A 20,042-nucleotide genomic window follows, 5' to 3' on the forward strand; every position below is an offset into this window, starting at 1 on the left:
ACTTAATTTTCATTATTTTTTGCTGTAATATATGTAAGCATTGATGTCACTATTTATAATTTCATTTGGGTATGAAAAAAAAAACTACACATATATATAGCATGACCTTTGACCTTAACTCCATCTGACCTTTAAAAAAACCCATTATAAACAAAAAAAGTCTTTAGTGAATAAATTCAATTCAATTCAAATCTATTGCTTCCTTTCATCCATACAAAAGGGATCGATAGTAAAACATGTACATGTACTTAGTACATAACACACAGTAGATCAAAACAACAAATGAAACATATAAATCAAGTTAATAAGGCGCTCTAAAAGTAAAAAATATAATCTCACCCCGTCAGTTTTTGCCGTTTTTCAGCCTATAAACCATTTGACAGTTGACCCTTGATCTTGACCCCTCCACATGGTCAAAAAATATTGACATCACCATTTTTTGAAAGAGGGTCACCTACTGTATCTATAGGTTAAAGGGAAGCAACTGCTACACACCAGCAGGTACATTTGTAAATGGATTTTATCTAAAAGTGATCTCTCAGTCTCTAACTGGTCACTCGCGAAAAAAGAACGTATGTAATTATTCTTAAAAGGTATATACAGCTGATGCATACGTTACTCATAGCACATTTGCCTAAAGTAAATGTGCCTGGTTCAGATGGTAACCAGTAGCAGAACACCGGAAGTATATATACAATCTTGAGTAAAGTACTTAAAAAATTGCATGCTGGGACTATGCGTTGCTGAGAACAACAACATTGACGAATATCTGGACTACACGCGTGTAATTAACTGTTTTCATATTTCACAAAGAATTGTTTATTTGCAACCGTCATCGGAGACTGGTCAAGTAATCTGTTGTGAACATGATTTGTTTGGTTTGTTACTGAAAATGGCCTAAGTGTTCACTTGTAAGTTTTGCGGTTTAGCGATCGACCACAGAAGCTGTTGACACTGGTTGACGGAACTGATTGAACTGAATAATACGAAGTTGATTTTAAGCAGGCTTCTGTAACTTTACAGAACTGGACAATTAGTAATTTTGATGAAAGTTTACATTGAGAATTGGCAGAGATGAGTTTGACGGAATCTGCATCCTCTGGGATCGATGACGAACGCCTCGAGATGATTTATGGCTGGGTGGACGAAGTTCCACTAACAAAGACGAAAAAAACCAGCATCTCTCGCGACTTTGCTGACGGTGGTATGTATTATTCTTCTCAATATTGGTGGCGACCAGTTCTGACAGTGTTTTTCCTGCCTATATATTTGGGGCCGATATAAGGCCCCATTCCCAATTGTATTTCTTGTTATTTTTTCCCAAATTTATGTCTAAATTTCTTAAATCAGAGAGTTGATGCGTATTTTGTGCGACGAAACTAATTCTTTTAGGAAATCCCAAGTCTGAATATCGTATTTTAGTAACCATTCTTACACTTGATTCTTAGAGAAGCATAATAGTCTATTCTGCCTTTTCCAAAATTTCTATAAACACTGTTTACATTTTTCATTTCCTACTTTTATCGCACAAAATTTCCCAATTTTCACCAGGTGGCAATTTCCCAAAATACCAAGGGAAAACACTTTAGTATAAATAATATAACTGAAGGCAAGGCCTTAAAGGGCGCAGCCAGATGTTTTAATATGTGAATCATGCACGGTATAGCTAAATTATACTTGTTTACTTTATTTTTTATTTCATGTAGAAGACATAATTTAGAAATAAAAGAACACACTTTAAACTGTAAAGGTATATTGTGTAATAATTGTCTATCATAAACTCAAAGAAATAAACTCAAAGATTCGGATTTCTCTGTGTCCATGCGAATCCTATGATTTCACACCATTTGTTGACATCATGATTCCTTGTGCTCATTTTCGTCTTGGTGGATATTTTGACTGATAGCTTTTAATTTTCAAATTGTTACTATTATTATTTTTATTTACCGCTTTCATTTTCCCTACATACAGAGTTCATGCTTTTTCTCTCTTTCGTAATGACTTCTTACCAAACCTGTTGTTGAAACAAATATGATAACAAAATAAACATACATGTATAGGCCCTATTGGTTCATCAATAAAGATTGTTACATTGAGTCAATCTGATAATAAATTAGGACATGAAACTATGCAGAATAAAGCAAGTATGAAAACAAAATGCCTTCATGACGGCCATCAATGTAACAGGAGAGGAGAAAATGTAGTGGCAAGACCGGGATTCGAACCCGAGACCCTCCAAACACTAGCCGAGTGCTCTACCGACTGAGCTGCCTGGTCACCGATGATCGACTTAGTCCAATCCCGCTACACTCCTGTCTCCTTTCTCGAAGTCTTCGCCCCGAAGACATATGAGACCCTTCCAAACACCACCACCGTGGGTTATTTAGTTGGGCGCCAATTCTGTAACAGGAGAGGAGAAAATGTAGCGGCCAGACCGGGATTCGAACCCGGGACCCTCAGAACACTAGCCGAGTGCTCTATCGACTGAGCTACCTGTTCATCAATGATCGACCCAGTCCAATCCTGCTACATCAATATTGTGAAGTTTTTTTTAAATTTCATATAGGCCTACATTTATTTTGTTTCACTCGATCATAATGAATTTTAAAAGTCAACGTTATCAAAGTTTGTAATTGAATTTGAAGATTATTGTATTTTTGTTTTTTTTGTCATGAACTCAATTTAATTAATAGTTCTTTTATTGAGTACCATTTTAGCAGCTGAAAACATGAAAAGGTTAAAAAAAACTGTTGAGGGTATGTCCAAATATGAAATTTTGAAGTGATCATTTGTAATAGGAAATGAGTCAAATGTTGTCAGAATTATCAGTATGAGATGACCATTGAATCCTATTAATAAATTTTCTTTGCTTGACACCCAGGGACCTTAGGGGTAGGGTCAAAAGGGGTCAAATAGGCTAAAATTTCAAAAATCTTCTGAAATTCTTGAAATGGTAGAATCAAATACTTTCCATAGATGGAAAGATCACAATAACAAATATTCAAAATGATGGATTTACTCCGGTATTTATGCTGAAGCCTGAACTGCACCACTTTGAGTATGAGTAAGAAGACATCACTAATGCTATGGCTCGCTCATTTACCATCTCGCACATCAATTCTACCCACCGCTTGCAATGGTTGCAGTGAACATAAAAGAAACTAACAGTATCTTTCCCGTACTAATGATCTAAAAGCATATTTTATCTAGTATTCTACGAGATATATCGTGAATTAATACTTGTAAAAGTTCTGAATCTCTAAGTCTTTTAATGTACACAGATATGTAGTTGCTGCATTTGGACTCCGAATAATATCATTGATTGTATTGGGGTACCAGGTATTACATATTTAATGTGAAAATCATGTAAGATAAAAAAAAAACATTTATGCAAATCAATTTTGATAAAGAATTATCAGTTTCATGTTAAAAATATTTCAAAACCTACTTGACAATACAAAATCTGCAGTACATTTGATCAAAATCAATGTAACAGGGTGCAGGATTTACAATAACTTTAATACCTGCCTCTGCCAGGGATCGAACTCGGGACCTCTGGATTACTAGTCTGACGCTCAACCGATCGAGCTAAAGAGAAGTTCTCTCTAGCCGAGCGATATATTGCGGCTAGTATTGACCAGGGTTACATCAACTTGCAGATATTTATAATGTGACACCCCAGAATTTCCGAGTACTATTAGGAAACCCTGGAAAGTTCCAATTGGATACACAATGTAGACAAGTGCTGCAACATTTGAATGTGTTTTTTTAATGTTTCTATTTTTCTTGCAGTTTCATTTGCGGAATTGATATATTTCTACTTTCCAAAATCAGTTGAAATGCATAATTATACAATAACAAGTAATACTCAAAAGAAAAAGGCCAATTGGAGACTACTTAATAGGTAAGTTAATAGTTATTTATCCAGTTCAATTTATGTAGGATAAAAAGTTTATTCCATTATTTTAAAATGATGTTGTATGTTTCAAAAACAGTATATGAAAAAGTTCAAATGTCCAATTTAGTTGAAGATTGTTTTAGAGGTTTTGAAGGATGGCAGGTATATGAAATCAGTGTTGTTTTCAAAACATCAAATTCTAATTGGTTGCCCCGGTTACCAAATGAATTGTCATTATGATTGATGAATATTATCAATCATAAATAAAAATTATGTAATGAATAATATGTAAGCATTATCCTAAAGGCTTGTTGTCACTTAATTGTCTAATTGCCATGGCCTGTCTGGCTGAAGAAAAGAGTACACTGGCTTACAGATCTACATATTTAGTTTACGATGGTTGTAAATGTGTATTCCTTAGCTGCTAATTATTCATTGTACATTAATATTTAATGACATTGTAAAAATACGCCATCATCAGAGAGCCATTGTTGATCGCACTACACTTTAGTGTAGCGTAGTGAAGTGTGATCACCCATGGGTCTCCCAACAATGAAAATATGTACACCTGAAAACAATTTTTGTAACAAATGAAGTAAATGTTTAAATTACCTTCTTACTATTTCAGAAAAGTTCTGAAAAAACTTTTTGGATTCGAGCTGGGTGATGATGTTATTGATAATTTGGTTGGCAGCAAGCAGTTTACTATTGAAAAAGTTTTGTTAGAATTAAAAAGTAGGATTGATAACAAGCTAAAAGAAGAGAGGATAAAACCGCCACCACCCCTCTCCTCATTTAGGGCCAAGGAAAGCGACCAACCAGAGGCCGACCAGCACATTGGTGAGTTGATATGTAAATTTAATGTAAGGCTCATACATAAAGGATCTTAGATGAGTGCTCATTTCATATTCAGATTTGTTTCAGATTTATGAAACATATCTTAAGACAATTTTATTATCATTATCCTTGGCAAGTAAGAAAACATTGTCCTCAAATTCTAACATCACAGTATTGTTTACTTATGCCTATTCATGGCATCTCAATAATTAATTTTTAGTTGTTTTCACACTAAATCCAACTTTCTGACTGGCACATACTACTATGAAGAAAAAATCTGAGAATGGCTCAAAAACTCAACGTAATCATGACACCACTATAGAGACGTCAATGTTGCATATTGATTTAGAAAAAAATAATCCACTGGGAAGAATTAAATCAATGGAATATTACGTTTAAACATGTTCCGTATCATTATGTAGTCTGAAATATTAATTATAAGCATTGATGTATCAATTTTTTAACTATATTCTATGCGGATTCACACAGTTTGCAAATAAAATTTCTTTCATACCCAGATGAAGTTAAAAATCAATGCTTCAATGAATTTTCATCCAATGAAAATCGCTGCAGGTTATACATATAACACTAGTGACATTAATATATAACATTGGGCATAGTTACTGGCTATCAGGAGGATTATTATTTATTTGACTTGCTTGATTGAGTGATTTGAGTAACACAGTGATATGTTCCAATCATGTATACAATGTATATATTCCCCTTATCTTTGGGCTAAGTGACTCAAGATATCATAAGTTAGTTGTAACACTAAGTTTCTCCGTTGTATTGAGTCACCGTGCAGCCACAGTTTCTGTAAATATCCATTTGTATTAAATATATAATGGTACAGCATTACTTCATGTATATCCTTCATACTTTATTCTTGAAATATTTTCTGGTGTCATCTTTCAGCTTTTTTCCAAATAGATTGCCATTAAATACAAGGTACAGATATATATAAATTGTCTTAATTAAGCATTTAGGCCTTTTAGAGATCTTAAAACGATGATAGTTATTTACACAGTCTTATTTATTTTATTTTTCAAATTAAGTATTGAAATTATATGATTAATTTTCACAATCAGGAACCAAAGGGAGAGGCAGAAAAGGAATGAAGCCACAATCCAAAGCGCCAATGTAAGTAACTGTATTGTTAGTTCAACACGCCTATACACATTATGCAGGTATTATTATTGTTTATTTTATAGAAAAATATTATACATATTCAAGCAATATTTGCATTTTTTTTTTTTTTTTTTAATCAACAGGTTTTATTTTATTCTCAGATTATGCTAGGTTTACACTATGTTCCGGGCAGCCACGGCAGCCCCGTTTAAGGCCACCGTGGACAAAACGTGGTGACCGCGAGACAACGTGAGACAACGCAGAAGAACGTGATAGACAAACGTGAGCGGTCGTGATTACCGTGTATGCCGTGCCAGATATTTAAACTGTTAGAAATTTGCCACGGCAGTCACGGTTCACAGGACGAAATAAAAGGGCATTCAAGTTCTGTGACATTCTGTTGTGTTTTTTCACGTTTTGCCAAGGTTGCTGCAGATTGACTGCATGTTTTGTGCTGATTTGTCCAGGTTTGTCAAGGTTTTAGTGGCAAGCCTAGGTTGATGATAACCATTTTGATGTGTTCTGTCAAGGCACATCACGGCTTGTAGCAGTTGAAAGCCCGAAGTAATACGGCGTGTTATGTCCTATTACGGTCTTACGTTGCAAGCAATATATGATAGAGTAACATTGCCTTGCCTGGTGCATTTTGCTACTTTTTGGAATTATTTGTTTTAATAGACAGAAATAGTCTTTATCAAACACATTTAAACTTTTTGGAATTATTTGTTTTAATAGACAGAAATAGTCATTATCAAACACATTTAAACCATCAAATTATACCAAACCTATTATTGTAAAAGGCAGATTAAGTGAGAACCATTACAGAAAAAAAATTGCGTAGAAACACTTGGCTATAATAATTATATATTTATACCAAATATATTTAAGATTTTCTTTTCTTTTAACACATTTTGTAATTAAAACGTGTTTGAAATGACGTTTTCGGCAATAAATATTGTTTCGTTTGCTCCAAAAAAGCCTGGAATCCGACTTTCATCCTTAGTAAGCCTTGGCGGACTGTGAAAAACGTATCAGAGCTTGATCAAAACGTGTAAAACGTAGCAGACCTCATCAAATCGTAACAGGCCAGGAGAGAACGTAGTGGTATCCTTAATAGACCGTGCAAAAGCCGTAGTGTACCTTTAACCTCCGGGAACTTTCCCCTGTATCCATGGTCCACCAGGTAATCCGTAAAAGACCGTGGCAAAACTTCACAAGACCTAGCTCAACTTGAATACAGAGACAAAAATAGCCAAAATTTCACGGCGCACCACGTTTCGGGGAAACGAGGCTACTGTGGTCGCCAGGTACATAGTTTAAACCCAGCATTAGTGCAGTGTTCAGTGTTTAACTTTTCTTTCCTTTGACATGATTGTTATAATTAAGGCTTGTCTTAATGTTGTTTAAGCATATTTAATTTTGGAAGTACATGTACATATTTTGACAGAATTCTTTTCTTTTTTCATTTTTGAAAAAGGTTTGCTAAAAAGAGTAAATGTATATTCCACACCATTAAAATTATATGCAGTCCTATGCTTTTTAAAAAGCAATATTTTACAAATTTTATTGATAATTGTATATGAAGTCATATTTTGTTAGTACAATTTTATGCATGTACTATATTTAAGATCCTTATATTTTCTGTCAAAATGTTTGGGGAAAAAAGTTACTTATGAATATCATTGTTACTAATAAATAGATGATAAATCCTGTGTTTTGTTAACACCAATTTCAGAGAATATCCCGCTCCGTTACCATTTGAACGAGTTTCTCAGAAGAGCTTGGGAAGGTAGAATAGTCTCCCTTACCTATTTCTGTTGTAGAAATTGTTTTCCTTTATCTTTTTCTTTTTGTCCAATATTGTTTTAAAATTGTATCATTTATTTTGTATATCCATATCACCTTATTGTTCTGTGAGGGAACAGTTTAATTCTTTCCTTGTTTTATTGTTTAGATAGTAAATAATATTGCTTTCTTGTTTTATAATTTGACGAGAATAACAAATGTGAAGAGATCTATCTGAAACATTGACTAACATTATCCTTCACTGTGTGCTTATTTGTGGACAGCAATTTGTAAGGAAACAGTAACTCTGTTATAACATGCTTTTCTGCCTAATATGTAAATGCTATACTTTTCCTAAGTATTCCCTTTACTTTTCTATTAATAATAATAGTAAAACGAGTCCAATATTATAAATGTTTGTGCCTGGGAATGTTGACTGGTCAACATTGAAATGCTTGTTGACTGCTGACATCATAATGATGCCACAATTCATTAGTTTTCGGTACTACTCAGCAACTTACGCTGAAGTGTGTACACCAATCACTTCACTCATTACTTCTCGGCATATGTCTGTATGTGGTGAAAAACAGACGGAACCAGACCGAAAATCATTTTGCTTTTATCAATATCATTCTGTTTTGCCAAATAGTTCATCATTCATTCACTAAGTTCACAAATTTATGAATTCATTCTATGTAATATTTCATTTCAAAACTAAAATAATTACATTCATTTCATTGGCTACCATACATTATAAATGCACATTTTGCAATGAAGGAGATTATTTCATACTGGATCAGATAGTGTTGTATGTATAACAGTGTCTGTCTGATCGTCCCCTCCCACTGTATCATATCTTAACTCCTTATGCTAATTACCTGTAGCACTTTGGATATTGCTGTTGCAGACTTTAAGTGGGATAGAGTTTAAAATGAAAAAGGGTTTTATTTTACACCATTTGAAACTCATAATAGCTCGACAAAGATCTTGATTAATTCGACTCAAAATACTTTACTTTTTTTATCCTGACTAAAGTAAATTTTCTTTTGGCTATTATCTCAAAGAGTTACCATGGTCATAATGACTTCTAGTTAAAGGAATTGACAAGATACATATATATATATATATATATATATATATATATATATATATATATACCCATGTTATAGATACAGATCCCTTTGACCTCATATTTTATCAAAAATATATTTGATATTATCAATCTCTTCTTGACTGTGTTAAGAATAATATTTGATGTTGAATTACAAATTTTATCCTTTACTGAATAGCACACATTACTAGAAAGGCTTATGAGTTTATCCAGTGAGATCAAGCCGACTGGTGTAGCCCTAGCTGTCCTTTGGTAATTAACGATTTACCTATTGATGTGTCAAATTTAAAAGAAGTCAACCCAACAACTCTGGCCGCCAACATATAACCCATTATTACATAGGTTCCTATCATTTTATTATCCTCTTGTCTAACACAGTGCCTTACATATTCTCCATTTTTCTTTCCTTTGTTTTGTTACACAGTTTGTATTATTTTTTATTACCTTCAAGTTGGTATTAACACTGGCTTTTTTTGTAAAATTTTGTTATCATCAAACAGAATTTTGTTTCTTTGTCATTTCAGATACGATGCATTTGTATGTAAATAAATGGCACAGATAATGGAAATAGTTTGAGCAGATCTCAAATTACTATATACATTAGATAGAGTACTAATGAAAATCACATAATTTGTATTAAAGATAATTATAAATGTTTATATTTCATTATTATCTAGGTAGATATTGACCATTTTATAGTTCTTTCATAGACATAATCAAGGTAAATTATTTAGGTTTTAGTTACATATATATATAGTAGTCTATAAATGTGTTAAATTTTTGTTTGATCAAGACTAATCTGTGAAGTAATGTCTGTTACAGAAGTGACCCAGTTGCCATGCCAGGGCCACCTCCTCGTCGACAACCTAACAGAAAAGACCGAGATTTAGCTCTCATGTACGAGGAAAAGCAGCAGGAATGCCTGGCCAAAGAGGAGACTATTTTGGTAGGTATTAATAAATGGGGGTGGTTTTGTAGTGTATGTAGGCAGTTTGATTTGAATGAGATTGAGTTGTATAGTAGGGACCAGTTCTTTTTTTATACTTTTAATATAGTTATTACCAAAAGTGCCTTTTTCAATACATTTGATGTTTCTACAATACAATATGTGAGAGGTAGGGTATAAAATATTAGTATTAATTAATTGTTAATTTAATTTATGGATTTTGTTCCAAAGTATGGTCTCTGTAATTAATGCATATAATTACTATGACAAAACAGATTTTCATCCAAACTTTGGGAATAATCAGGTTTTAATAAAAAGAAATTTATCTTCTTAATTGTTTTTCCTTTTCATATAGCTTAACTGTATCCTACATTTTGTAGGCGAATCGACGTATATGTTCTCACCAAATGATTTGATTTAAATCAAACAAATTAGCACTCACAGATTATGTGTCAAAAGTGATATATGAAGAAAAAGATATAGAGAATTCCTATATAAATATGTGTGTATTGTCAGTATGGATTATTATGTAAATACTATCTGCATTAGGGGTAGAATTTACATATGTATTTCTTTATACTAAAAGTCTAGAAAAAAAACTAGTTTTCAAGTATTTGTAATCTATTTAAAAAAATGCTTATTTTAGCAAAAGTCAAAAACTCACTGTCGGCAGGAAAATAACATATTAGCTTGTACTCAGTAGTGTTTATTACCATTGCATTGTAAAACAAATATTCATGATAAGTATTCATTTAAATACTCTTGTTGTTTTGTCTCCTGCACTTGTTTAAATCTTTTTGACACATCTCTATGTTTATAAATGACATGAAGCTGAAATACCCGTTCTGAAAGACAAAATGTATTTAATTAATAATAATTTATAATTAGACCATCTAGATCTGCATTAGGAATCTAAGTTCTATCTCTAAAATAAAAGTTTTGCAATGTTAAACCATGAACACAATGCAGGTTCATTTTTGTCTACTTCATGGTATAGAGATAATCAATAATTAATTTACTGCAATGACAATGCCATGAAAGATAATTGAAATAGGACCACCCTTGTAATGGAAATAGCCCTTCAATTGACATTCAGTATGCTCATCTTAATAGCTTTTAACATTTTTCAAAGTAAAGTGAAATATTAAAAGTACATGTAAGTGACTCTTTCGCAAAATGTTCTATGTAAATTAACTACAGTACTTCATAGCTTCATCTTGCTGTTTTGTTACATGACATATTGAGAGTTGACTACTGCCCATCATAATTATGGAAACACTGTAAGAAATATGATTACCCATGTTATGAGAATTTTCATTCCATATGACAATGTGTAGGTTTTAGAATACTAAGGAAGTGATGTAAAGGGAACTTTTAGGAATATTTTTCTAAAATTAAAAGCTGTTTTGGTCAAAGCTTTCTGAACATTCAAAATATTAAAACTGTATATAAGAAATCTGAAATACCGTAATTGAATTCTGCTGAGGACGATCAGATAACTGGTCCCTACTATTAACTTGGTCTAAATTGGATCTTGGTATCATGTTTTCCTATTTCTGCATGGTATAGCATGTTTTGATACATTTTTTCCAGCTTTTGACATAGTTGAATTGTTAATATATTGTGCTTAAATGTTTGTTTTTGCTAATTTGTCCTGTAGTTCAGGTTTAGTTAATACTGTTTTAGTGTCTATAACGCTTACATGTAATTAGACAGGATCATTAATAATTAACTTTTTCTGTTTGTTATTTGGGGTTTAAACCTCACAAATGGCTGGAAACATAATCATTGGTGTTAAAACCCACGGGAATAATTTGACACACACTACAAATGATTTGATAGGGCCTATCTAGATTGGGGAGCTAGTTTTGTATGTCTGATAATAAAGTCATTAAATTTGCATTATGCAGTTTAGTTGTATAGGGTGAATCAATACAAATAATATAAGTTATATGATCTATTTATGGATGTGGCATGGCAATTGCAGAAGCTAGGATATATACATACAATCTATACGCCTCTCCGGTAACACTTTATGGTCAAATATTTTGATACTTCTATTATCAAGCCATTTTTAGCTTTTCTTGGTTCAGTGCTTGCACACTTGATTTTTTGCTAAGTAGTATCGTTCAATTTTATTAACATTGATTATTGTTATGATAAACGTTTATTACTATACAAAAAAAGGACTTTCTAATTAAGCCTTGTCATTTCCTTTAACTTTACCAAATTTCGTCCCAAAGTGAGATTAAAATATCTTACTAATTATACAAATTACCCATGATATTGCCTTTTTCTAAGATTGTAATTGATACTAAGTCATTTGCTCACAACATTTGGTAAATGCATACTGTATATGTTAGTGAAAACTTTACCAGTAATACTATTCATTTATTGTCTTTGGAAATTTTATCTACAAAGATGTTGGTTTGCTGTATTCATATAACAAATTTCTAAGTTGTATGTAAGATATCTTAATTTCAATCAAAAGGTTACAGATACCAAAATACTGGTATGTTGGTCTAACAGATCTGGACTAGTTAGAGTTAGTTGGAAGTGTCAGATTGGAATGATACTGCTGTAAAACTCTAGGATTGTTTCTTGATTTGCCAAGGCGTCACAATAATTATCAGCTTTAAACCACTAGAGTTTTATAATTGAAACAGGATTGGTTTCTCGTTAATATCAAATCAGACACAAATGATTGATTTTGTATTCATTACCATAACCATTACTAAGCCAGCATCTAATACAAGGACATGAACTGTTATGGCTATTTTAGTATCATATAAAGAATACTAGGCTTAAGTTCAAAACTATCAATTACAAATGATTTCATCTTTCTTCTGGGTTCTCTCGTACTTGATTCCATCAAGTTCGTTTTTCTATCGGGACTAGTTTTTTTTGTGGTATGTTTTAGTTTTGAAATATGATTTACCTGAAAAGGGTTTATTATTCCTATCTTGTCTTATCGTTTAGTTGTATGAGGTTGAAAACACCTAATCTGTGTTGGTTTTTCAGCTTATCCTTCGAAACATATTTGTATTACAAGCCATAGGGTTCTTTATTTGATGACCTTGATGACCTTACCTGTTCATTTTACACTGCAACACCCTGTGTTATCATTGATGTCCATTTGGTTACATTGGAATTAACTTGTATTTTATAGATGTTGCAAGCTAAGACAAGCCGACTTGAGCATTTAATGCATCTAAAGGACTTACGATTAGAAGAGCTTCAGACACAAATAGAACATCTGCGGCCAACTGGTGGGATAAAATGAGTGACTATACTGGACTCGTCAACAGTGCTTCCCTAACCGTTCACATCATTCCATTAGTTCTGTGTCTATTCTATAGGGTAAAGTGTAATGTATGCATACCAGTGAACTCTTCAGTACTGAACAGAACATTTCAATGACACTGCAATACGTTTACCTATTGACCAATAGTCATTGTATGGACCAATCATGTCTCACTTTCTGTTGCATCATTATATATAATACAGTACATTTGGAGCTCTATCCCATTACACACTGTTACATTCTTATTGAAATACATATTTGTTCTTGTCAATGTTAAAATAATTATGCACAACTAATTGCTTCATTTTTTTGGCAACTGTGTTTTGCAAAATATTGCAACTAATTACAATTGATTTTGAGCATTGCAATAACGTAAAGAAAAATGTAATTATTTATTTTAATGTATAACTGGAAATCCTTGTGTAGAATCTTTCGCTCTAGAAGCTTTCATTTTTATGGTTGCTGTGAGACAAAGAATATGAAAATATCATTTTTTTATATATTGTCATTATTGCTTCATCCATTAACTACGAATTCTGTCCACGAAATTTTATCAAAACTCCTTACCACGATAAAAAGTACACACAAATATTCCTTGTTATACAGTAAACCAATTCAGCAATTATTTTGTCAACGTCATCATAAATTTTAAAACCAAATAATTCACCGCTTTGCAATGTGTTTTTTACTTACTGTTTGACACATTTTAACTTCATTTTTCATCCGTTTGTTTGTTTTTTCTAATTCTGCTTCTGTGCTTTGTTTTACTAAATACAATGGAAAGCTGACACTGTTTTAATGTAAATACATATGTATATCTGTACAAAAGTAATATGGATTGAAGAAGAACGATGGATTGATTAAGAATTTTTGATATAACGAGAATAATTTTTAACATGTAAAATATTTCAGGAATAAGAAGTAAATGATTTAATATTTTTGAGGATAAACTACATTGTAGTAGTTATTTTTTATTATATTTTATTACTTTTCATTCAGTGAATATCATCTATAGTGATTTATTAGAATGACGTGTATTTGCATTTACATAAATTTATCAATGTTTGATTTCTGTGATAAACAAGAAAATATAATATTTTACGTCTTTAATTTTATGATTTATTTATAGCATCAATAAGCTAACTGCATTATTGTGTAATTTTGTATTATAAATAGAGTTTTATTTCTTGGATTAATGATGTGTTATACAATGTATATTTAGATATATTCTTATGTTAGCTAGTAGTATGAACGGCATTCATCCTTATCATTGATCTGATATTAACGCAATTATTTATGAATAATGCACAATCGAAGTAAATTCCTGCACCAAGAAAATAATTGGCTATGTTACCTTTTTCGTTTTTCAAAGTATAATGAAGGTTTAAACCCTTTTTTTAACTTTGCAGAAAAGAATGTTTCTGCGTTCAGATAACTGCATCTTTAGTATATGTTATTTTCAAGACAGTGCTTAGTTGTGTATTTTGAAGACACCCATGCTATGTTAGTGTTCAGATGATATCGATGCTGTTTAGTTGAATAGTTTAAACTTCTTTAAATCCAGTTCAATTGTAATTGATTGTACGTACCTCATATTAAGCAGTTGCTTTTTCTTGTTCCACGATGAATTTTGTTTGTCCATCCATGACCCCCGATAGATTATTATTTAGCCTGTATGGATCCACGATCGATGATTTTTTATATTTATCCACGATAAATGGTTTTGTCTGTTTGATCCATAATAATGTTTTAACCACTCTTGATCAGCTATAGATTGTTTTGTCTGTAGATCCTGTCGAACAAAGTCCGTCATCTCGAAAACTTATCCTACCTGAAGGACTCTCGCATAACTCAACTACAGACGTGCATTGATGAGATAGAACGAAACCCGCGTTATTATTGAAGAAGTAAGATCATTCAACATCTGCATTGATATATAGATAAATCAAACGAAATATACCAGTGTGAAATTAAAGCCTACTTTGAAATTAATAAACACAGACAGAGCTTCCAAATTTGGATACCAGTAGCGACGCAGACGTCGATTGTAGAGTCTAGATACACAGTTACATAATACATGTATTCACCAATGTGTCATCGAGTATGCTTTAATCCAGTGTTTTTTCGTGACGTGGTGACCGTAATAATTTGCTTTCATATATATGTGTAAATTATATATTACTAAATACATAGTTTGATTGACTTAGCAAAGACTGCCGAAGAGTCATTGATAAAATACCATGCATGTACATGTATATAATGTAACATTTTCTTATATACTGTAATTATTCTGTTTATTCAGACAACTCCTTGAGTGTCCACAGTGACCTACCGTGTGGTGTAAACAGTTCGTGTTTGTTTTATATACTTTTTTGAGATTGAACGTGTTATGCAGAACTATATATCTATTCCATAAATTATTAGATTACATTCCAATTGGTTATTTGAGAGATTGTGATTTAGAGACCGAAATTTTATTTTTCAGTAGCTGTTGTTAAATTAATATAAAACAATGTATATGATTTTAGCGATGAGAATATATAATTGCAGCAGAGTTTGTACCACATATATTACATCTATAATTAATAACTTATTCTCCTTCAAAGCATATTTGAAATCAATCCATTATAAAATTTTCAATGATTCACTTGAATATATTCCGAATAATCGTTATAATTCTATCTAATTCTGTGCGATTTCAACTTTCATTTAGGACTCTTACATGACAAGGAATAAGCTGTTTGTCTCTACAGCAACCTAACTAAGTTAAATCAGCAGCTAAAAATCCAGCCCCATTGTCAGTGATACTTTCAGAATCCATATAACGTATTAAGTTAAATCAGCAGCTAAAAATCCAGCCCCATTGTCAGTGATACTTTCAGAATCCATCTAACGTATCAAACTGCGCATACTTAAACATTAACCATTTGTTTATCGAAAAAAGAATGAAAATATCTATTTCTATAAAATGCATTACAATACATGTTATGGCTGACATTTTATTTGTCAAAAATCAAGTGAAATCAAAATAAACGTCATTGATATTATGTTAAATATAAAAGTATATGTATATGCAGTTTAGCTGTATAAATAATTAGTCAATTCGATAACATGACGCTACCCAAATTGAAACACTTTTGAAATATGTGATACGGAATTTTCAGTTTACAATCTTAACCAACAATAACTTGTGAACAACAGCTATGGTGCTGAATAGTAAACGGTGACAATTTTTAGCTGTCGTTTTCTTTCCTACTGCTTATTATCTCTATCTAAACACGAAAATAATGAAATTGTGAAAAAGTCAGGGAAATGACGTCATGCGACAACCGTACAACACCAGATATTGTAAAGGAAGAAAACCAAAACAATTTAATTTGCTTCATGGGATATATTTGACAGATTTGTGACTTGTATAAACTAAAAAAATATTTGAACTTTCCTTCAATGATTTTTTGTGGTGTCTCGATATTTTTAATCAAACCATATTCATTTCAAAATATACGCACTGCTATCAAGTAAACACACAATGAAATTGAAACTGAAGGCATCTATTTGTGGAAAGTTAAGAGAAAAATCTGGATTCAAGCACACGTTTGAAAATTTTCTCAATTATCTTCTAAAAGTGTTTGATTTTGGGTAGCGTCACGTTAAATATTTCTCATATTTTCCACTTATAATGAAGATTGATGCAAATATTATTTAAACCAGAGATGTAGATAACGGTCTATCTAGGTCTATAATGTTTACAGTAAATGATAATGTATATATGTACAGTAGTTAGCAATTTTCTGCTTGTATTTGTGAACAACATGTAAGTGGATGGTTTTGTTATGTATACAGTCATTTGTAAAGCTACATTTGGTGTAAACAATAAAATTGAGAAGATATACATTTTTCGTGTTTTTTTTCCTTGAAGTACTTTGTTCCGTTCAACTTCATTTCCCAAGATATGATAATTAAGCTTTGGGATTTTAAACATGATACATAATGACTTCCCACAAAAGAAAAACGTTTTGAGTTGTAACATCGTAGATACAGGTAGAAAACTGCTTATGACCAATTATAAGTATTATTACATGTACACTATGTACTACTTGTTGAGGACTTAATTCTAACGCAGTTAGCTTTTAATCTAAATGGTGTAATTTGCACCTGGCATAGAGGATGTAAGGATTTTAGACATTGATATCATTATAATAGCTCGACCTTAATATATGTTCTTATAATGCAGATTGTTAGTGTAGTAAGAGCCAATATTTATAAATGGCGTGGCGTCCCTTGAAATTATCAAACATTCGGGTGACAAAAATAGACTTATGGTGTTTGCCCCTGTTGGAATTAGTAATGTTAAGTATACTTTTATTTCACTTTCCAGGTGCATTAAAACCGCCATCTGCATGACTGTCAAAATGGTCTCCTTTTGTATTCTGTCAAATAAAATCCGGTCAAACAGACACTCCTTGTACTTGCTACAGATGCATGTACTATAAAACATAATGACACAGTTATTTAGTGATATCAATATGTCTACACCATGTGGAATTTTTCCTAAATATTTTTCGCATAGATATTGTGTTTAAGTACACCGAAGTGTGATAAATAGACATACACTATCATAAGTTTAAACGGTGGCTATAACCTTAGTTTCATGATTTTTTAACTTAAAGCTTCCGCCTACACACTTCATAGAAATCTGATTCAAAATTGTTATAGTTTCCCTGACAACAGGTTCTCACTTCCTTTATTGTTTCTCTTAAAATTGTTTTCTCACCTCTTGTTACTGCTTCCTCGACAACCGTTTTCTCACCTCTTGTTACAGTTTCTCTGACAACCGTTTTCTCACCTCTTGCTACTGTTTCCCCGACAATGGTTTTATCACCTCTTGTTACTTTTCCCCGACAACCGTTTTTTCACCCCTTGTTACTGTTTCCCCGACAACCGTTTTCTCACCTCTTGTTACTGTTTCCCCGACAACCGTTTTCTCACCTCTTGTTACTGTTTCCCCGACAACCGTTTTCTCACCTCTTGTTACTGTTTCCCCGACAACCGTTTTCTCACCTCTTGTTACTGTTTCCCCGACAACCGTTTTCTCACCTCTTGTTACTGTTTCCCCGACAACCGCTTCCTCACCTCTTGTTACTGTTTCTCTGACAACCGCTTTCGGAGCCTTCCTCACTCTATGTTACTATTTTTTCTGACAACCGTTTTCTAACCCCATGTTACTGTTTAACCCAACAACCGTTTTATCACCCCTTGGTACTATTTTTTCTGACAACCGTTTTATCACCCCTTGTCACTGTTTCTCCGACAACCGCTTCCTCACCTCTTGTTACTGTTTCTCTGACAGCCGCTTTCTCACTCACTGTTACTGATTTTTTCTGACAACCGCTTTCTCACTCACTGTTACTGATTTTTTCTGACAATGGCTTTCTCACTCATTGTTACGTTTTTTTTTCTGACAATGTTTGTAGCTTCTCTAAAACTACCTTTCCAACCCTCAATACTATTTGTATTGCTACCATATCAACACGTTTTTAAAAATACTTGGTAATATCATAAAACTTCAAAGGATTTGTTTTACAAAAAGATAATTTTGTACATTACATACAATATTAAAGCGGGTTTTGAAATGAAACGAACATTATTAATGATACTTTTTGACAAATATTCACCGTTAAAGGGTTGCGGTTAATAGGTCAGGATAATGTCTGATGACACACCTTGTTAAGTTTCATCCAAATCATCCTTCCAGTGGGGGTACCTTTAGATTGTACATATCTATTCTTCAGTAAAGACAACCACTACTTGTGCGGTGTAGTCTCGCCTCGCGGACAACTGGGTGACGCCGACACAATGGCTGTACTCTGTATTATAACAATGGGGACGTCACATGGTTTAATGATCTATTGTAGCGTTGGATTGTTACGCTACATGATTGTTATTTTGTTATTTAGTATAAATCTATTATTTGACATTCCTTTGTAATGACATTATACGGTCGCTAATGTGTTTTTGATCTTTGTCTTATATCTAAACATACATGTAAATATATCAGATATACCCAAGTGGCCACTGACCCAAACCCCTCCACAGCATAGGAGACCCACTGATGGACATTATAATACGACTAAAGGGTGCATCACACACCATAATATATAATTATATATAAGTGGTTTCCCCCCTTTTCCTGTATTTCCCTTACGTTAAGACAATGTGACGTTTTGGAGTTGTAGTAAATTTCTGCCGACATATGAATGTCATTAGCTCGCCTATTCGAAGAATAGGGGGAGCTAATGTTGTCACACCGGCGTCGGCGTCGGCGTCGGCGTCAGCGTTGGGGTTCCATTTCACGTTAAAGTTTTTGAGCAAGTTTCTGTTTCGTCAATTGTTTAAGCTTAAGTCATCATAAATGTTTATGATTTTATTTTCCTAATGTGTATGGATGCTGAACGTGATAATACAACCAATTTGGGGCCCTTTAGGGGGTTTTTGAGTCTGTTAATTTGTCATATTTCTATGTTAAAGTTTTTGAGCAAGTTTCTATTTTGTCAATTGTTTAAGCATAAGTCATCATAAATGTTTATGATTTTATTTTCCTAATGTGTATGGATGCTGAACGTGATAATACAACCAATTTGGGGCCCTTTAGGGGGTTTTTGAGTCTGTTAATTTGTCATATTTCCATGTTTCAATAGTAAATACTTGAACATCAACTTCTCTGAATAGGCGAGATTTGCTGTTCTCCAACAGCTCTTGTTTTTCTTTTCCCGGTTCTCAAATTCCCAGTCGTTATGGTGTATCCCCTTACATTTAATTGCCGTCCAAGACCAAATCATAGATTCGATTTAGCCTTAATTTATCATCGGTAGGACGGGAGCCACATCTGGTAATCAAACATTGAGTTGTGGGTTTGGATATTGAACATTTGTTTCGTGATATTACCGTAAGCATATGTTGAAAACAGGATTTATTACGGATTTGTATCCCCCTCCATTGAGTTACTGTACCATTTATAACAGACTTGCCGTAC

General features: G+C 32.8%; 1 protein-coding gene across 4 annotated transcripts; it reads left to right on the forward strand.

The window, feature by feature from the left end:
• The first annotated feature begins 713 nt into the window (after nucleotides 1-713).
• Nucleotides 714-16,899, forward strand: LOC138334805 (sperm flagellar protein 1-like). Of its 4 annotated transcripts, none has more exons than XM_069283544.1 (7): nucleotides 714-1,204; nucleotides 3,793-3,904; nucleotides 4,527-4,738; nucleotides 5,824-5,875; nucleotides 7,599-7,652; nucleotides 9,582-9,705; nucleotides 12,875-16,899. In XM_069283544.1, exons 1-7 carry the CDS (start codon nucleotides 1,075-1,077, stop codon nucleotides 12,986-12,988), a joined length of 798 nt encoding a protein of 265 aa, XP_069139645.1. In that variant the 5' UTR covers nucleotides 714-1,074; the 3' UTR covers nucleotides 12,989-16,899. The 4 variants fall into 4 exon arrangements, with proteins under 4 accessions (XP_069139645.1, XP_069139647.1, XP_069139648.1 ...); XM_069283546.1 differs by having other exon boundaries at nucleotides 14,799-16,899; XM_069283547.1 differs by lacking the exon at nucleotides 7,599-7,652.
• The last annotated feature ends 3,143 nt before the right edge of the window (nucleotides 16,900-20,042 follow it).

Source organism: Argopecten irradians, chromosome 11 (genome assembly GCF_041381155.1).
Source record: "Argopecten irradians isolate NY chromosome 11, Ai_NY, whole genome shotgun sequence".
NCBI lineage: Eukaryota > Metazoa > Mollusca > Bivalvia > Pectinida > Pectinidae > Argopecten > Argopecten irradians.

Bases quoted from the DNA above. Each gene is read 5' to 3' on its own strand.
- LOC138334805 (XM_069283544.1), top strand. From the start codon at position 1,075: ATGAGTTTGACGGAATCTGCATCCTCTGGGATCGATGACGAACGCCTC. The intron at 1,205-3,792 runs GTATGTATTATT...TTTTTCTTGCAG, and splicing joins TCGCGACTTTGCTGACGGTG to TTTCATTTGCGGAATTGATA. The intron at 9,706-12,874 runs GTAGGTATTAAT...TGTATTTTATAG, and splicing joins CCAAAGAGGAGACTATTTTG to ATGTTGCAAGCTAAGACAAG.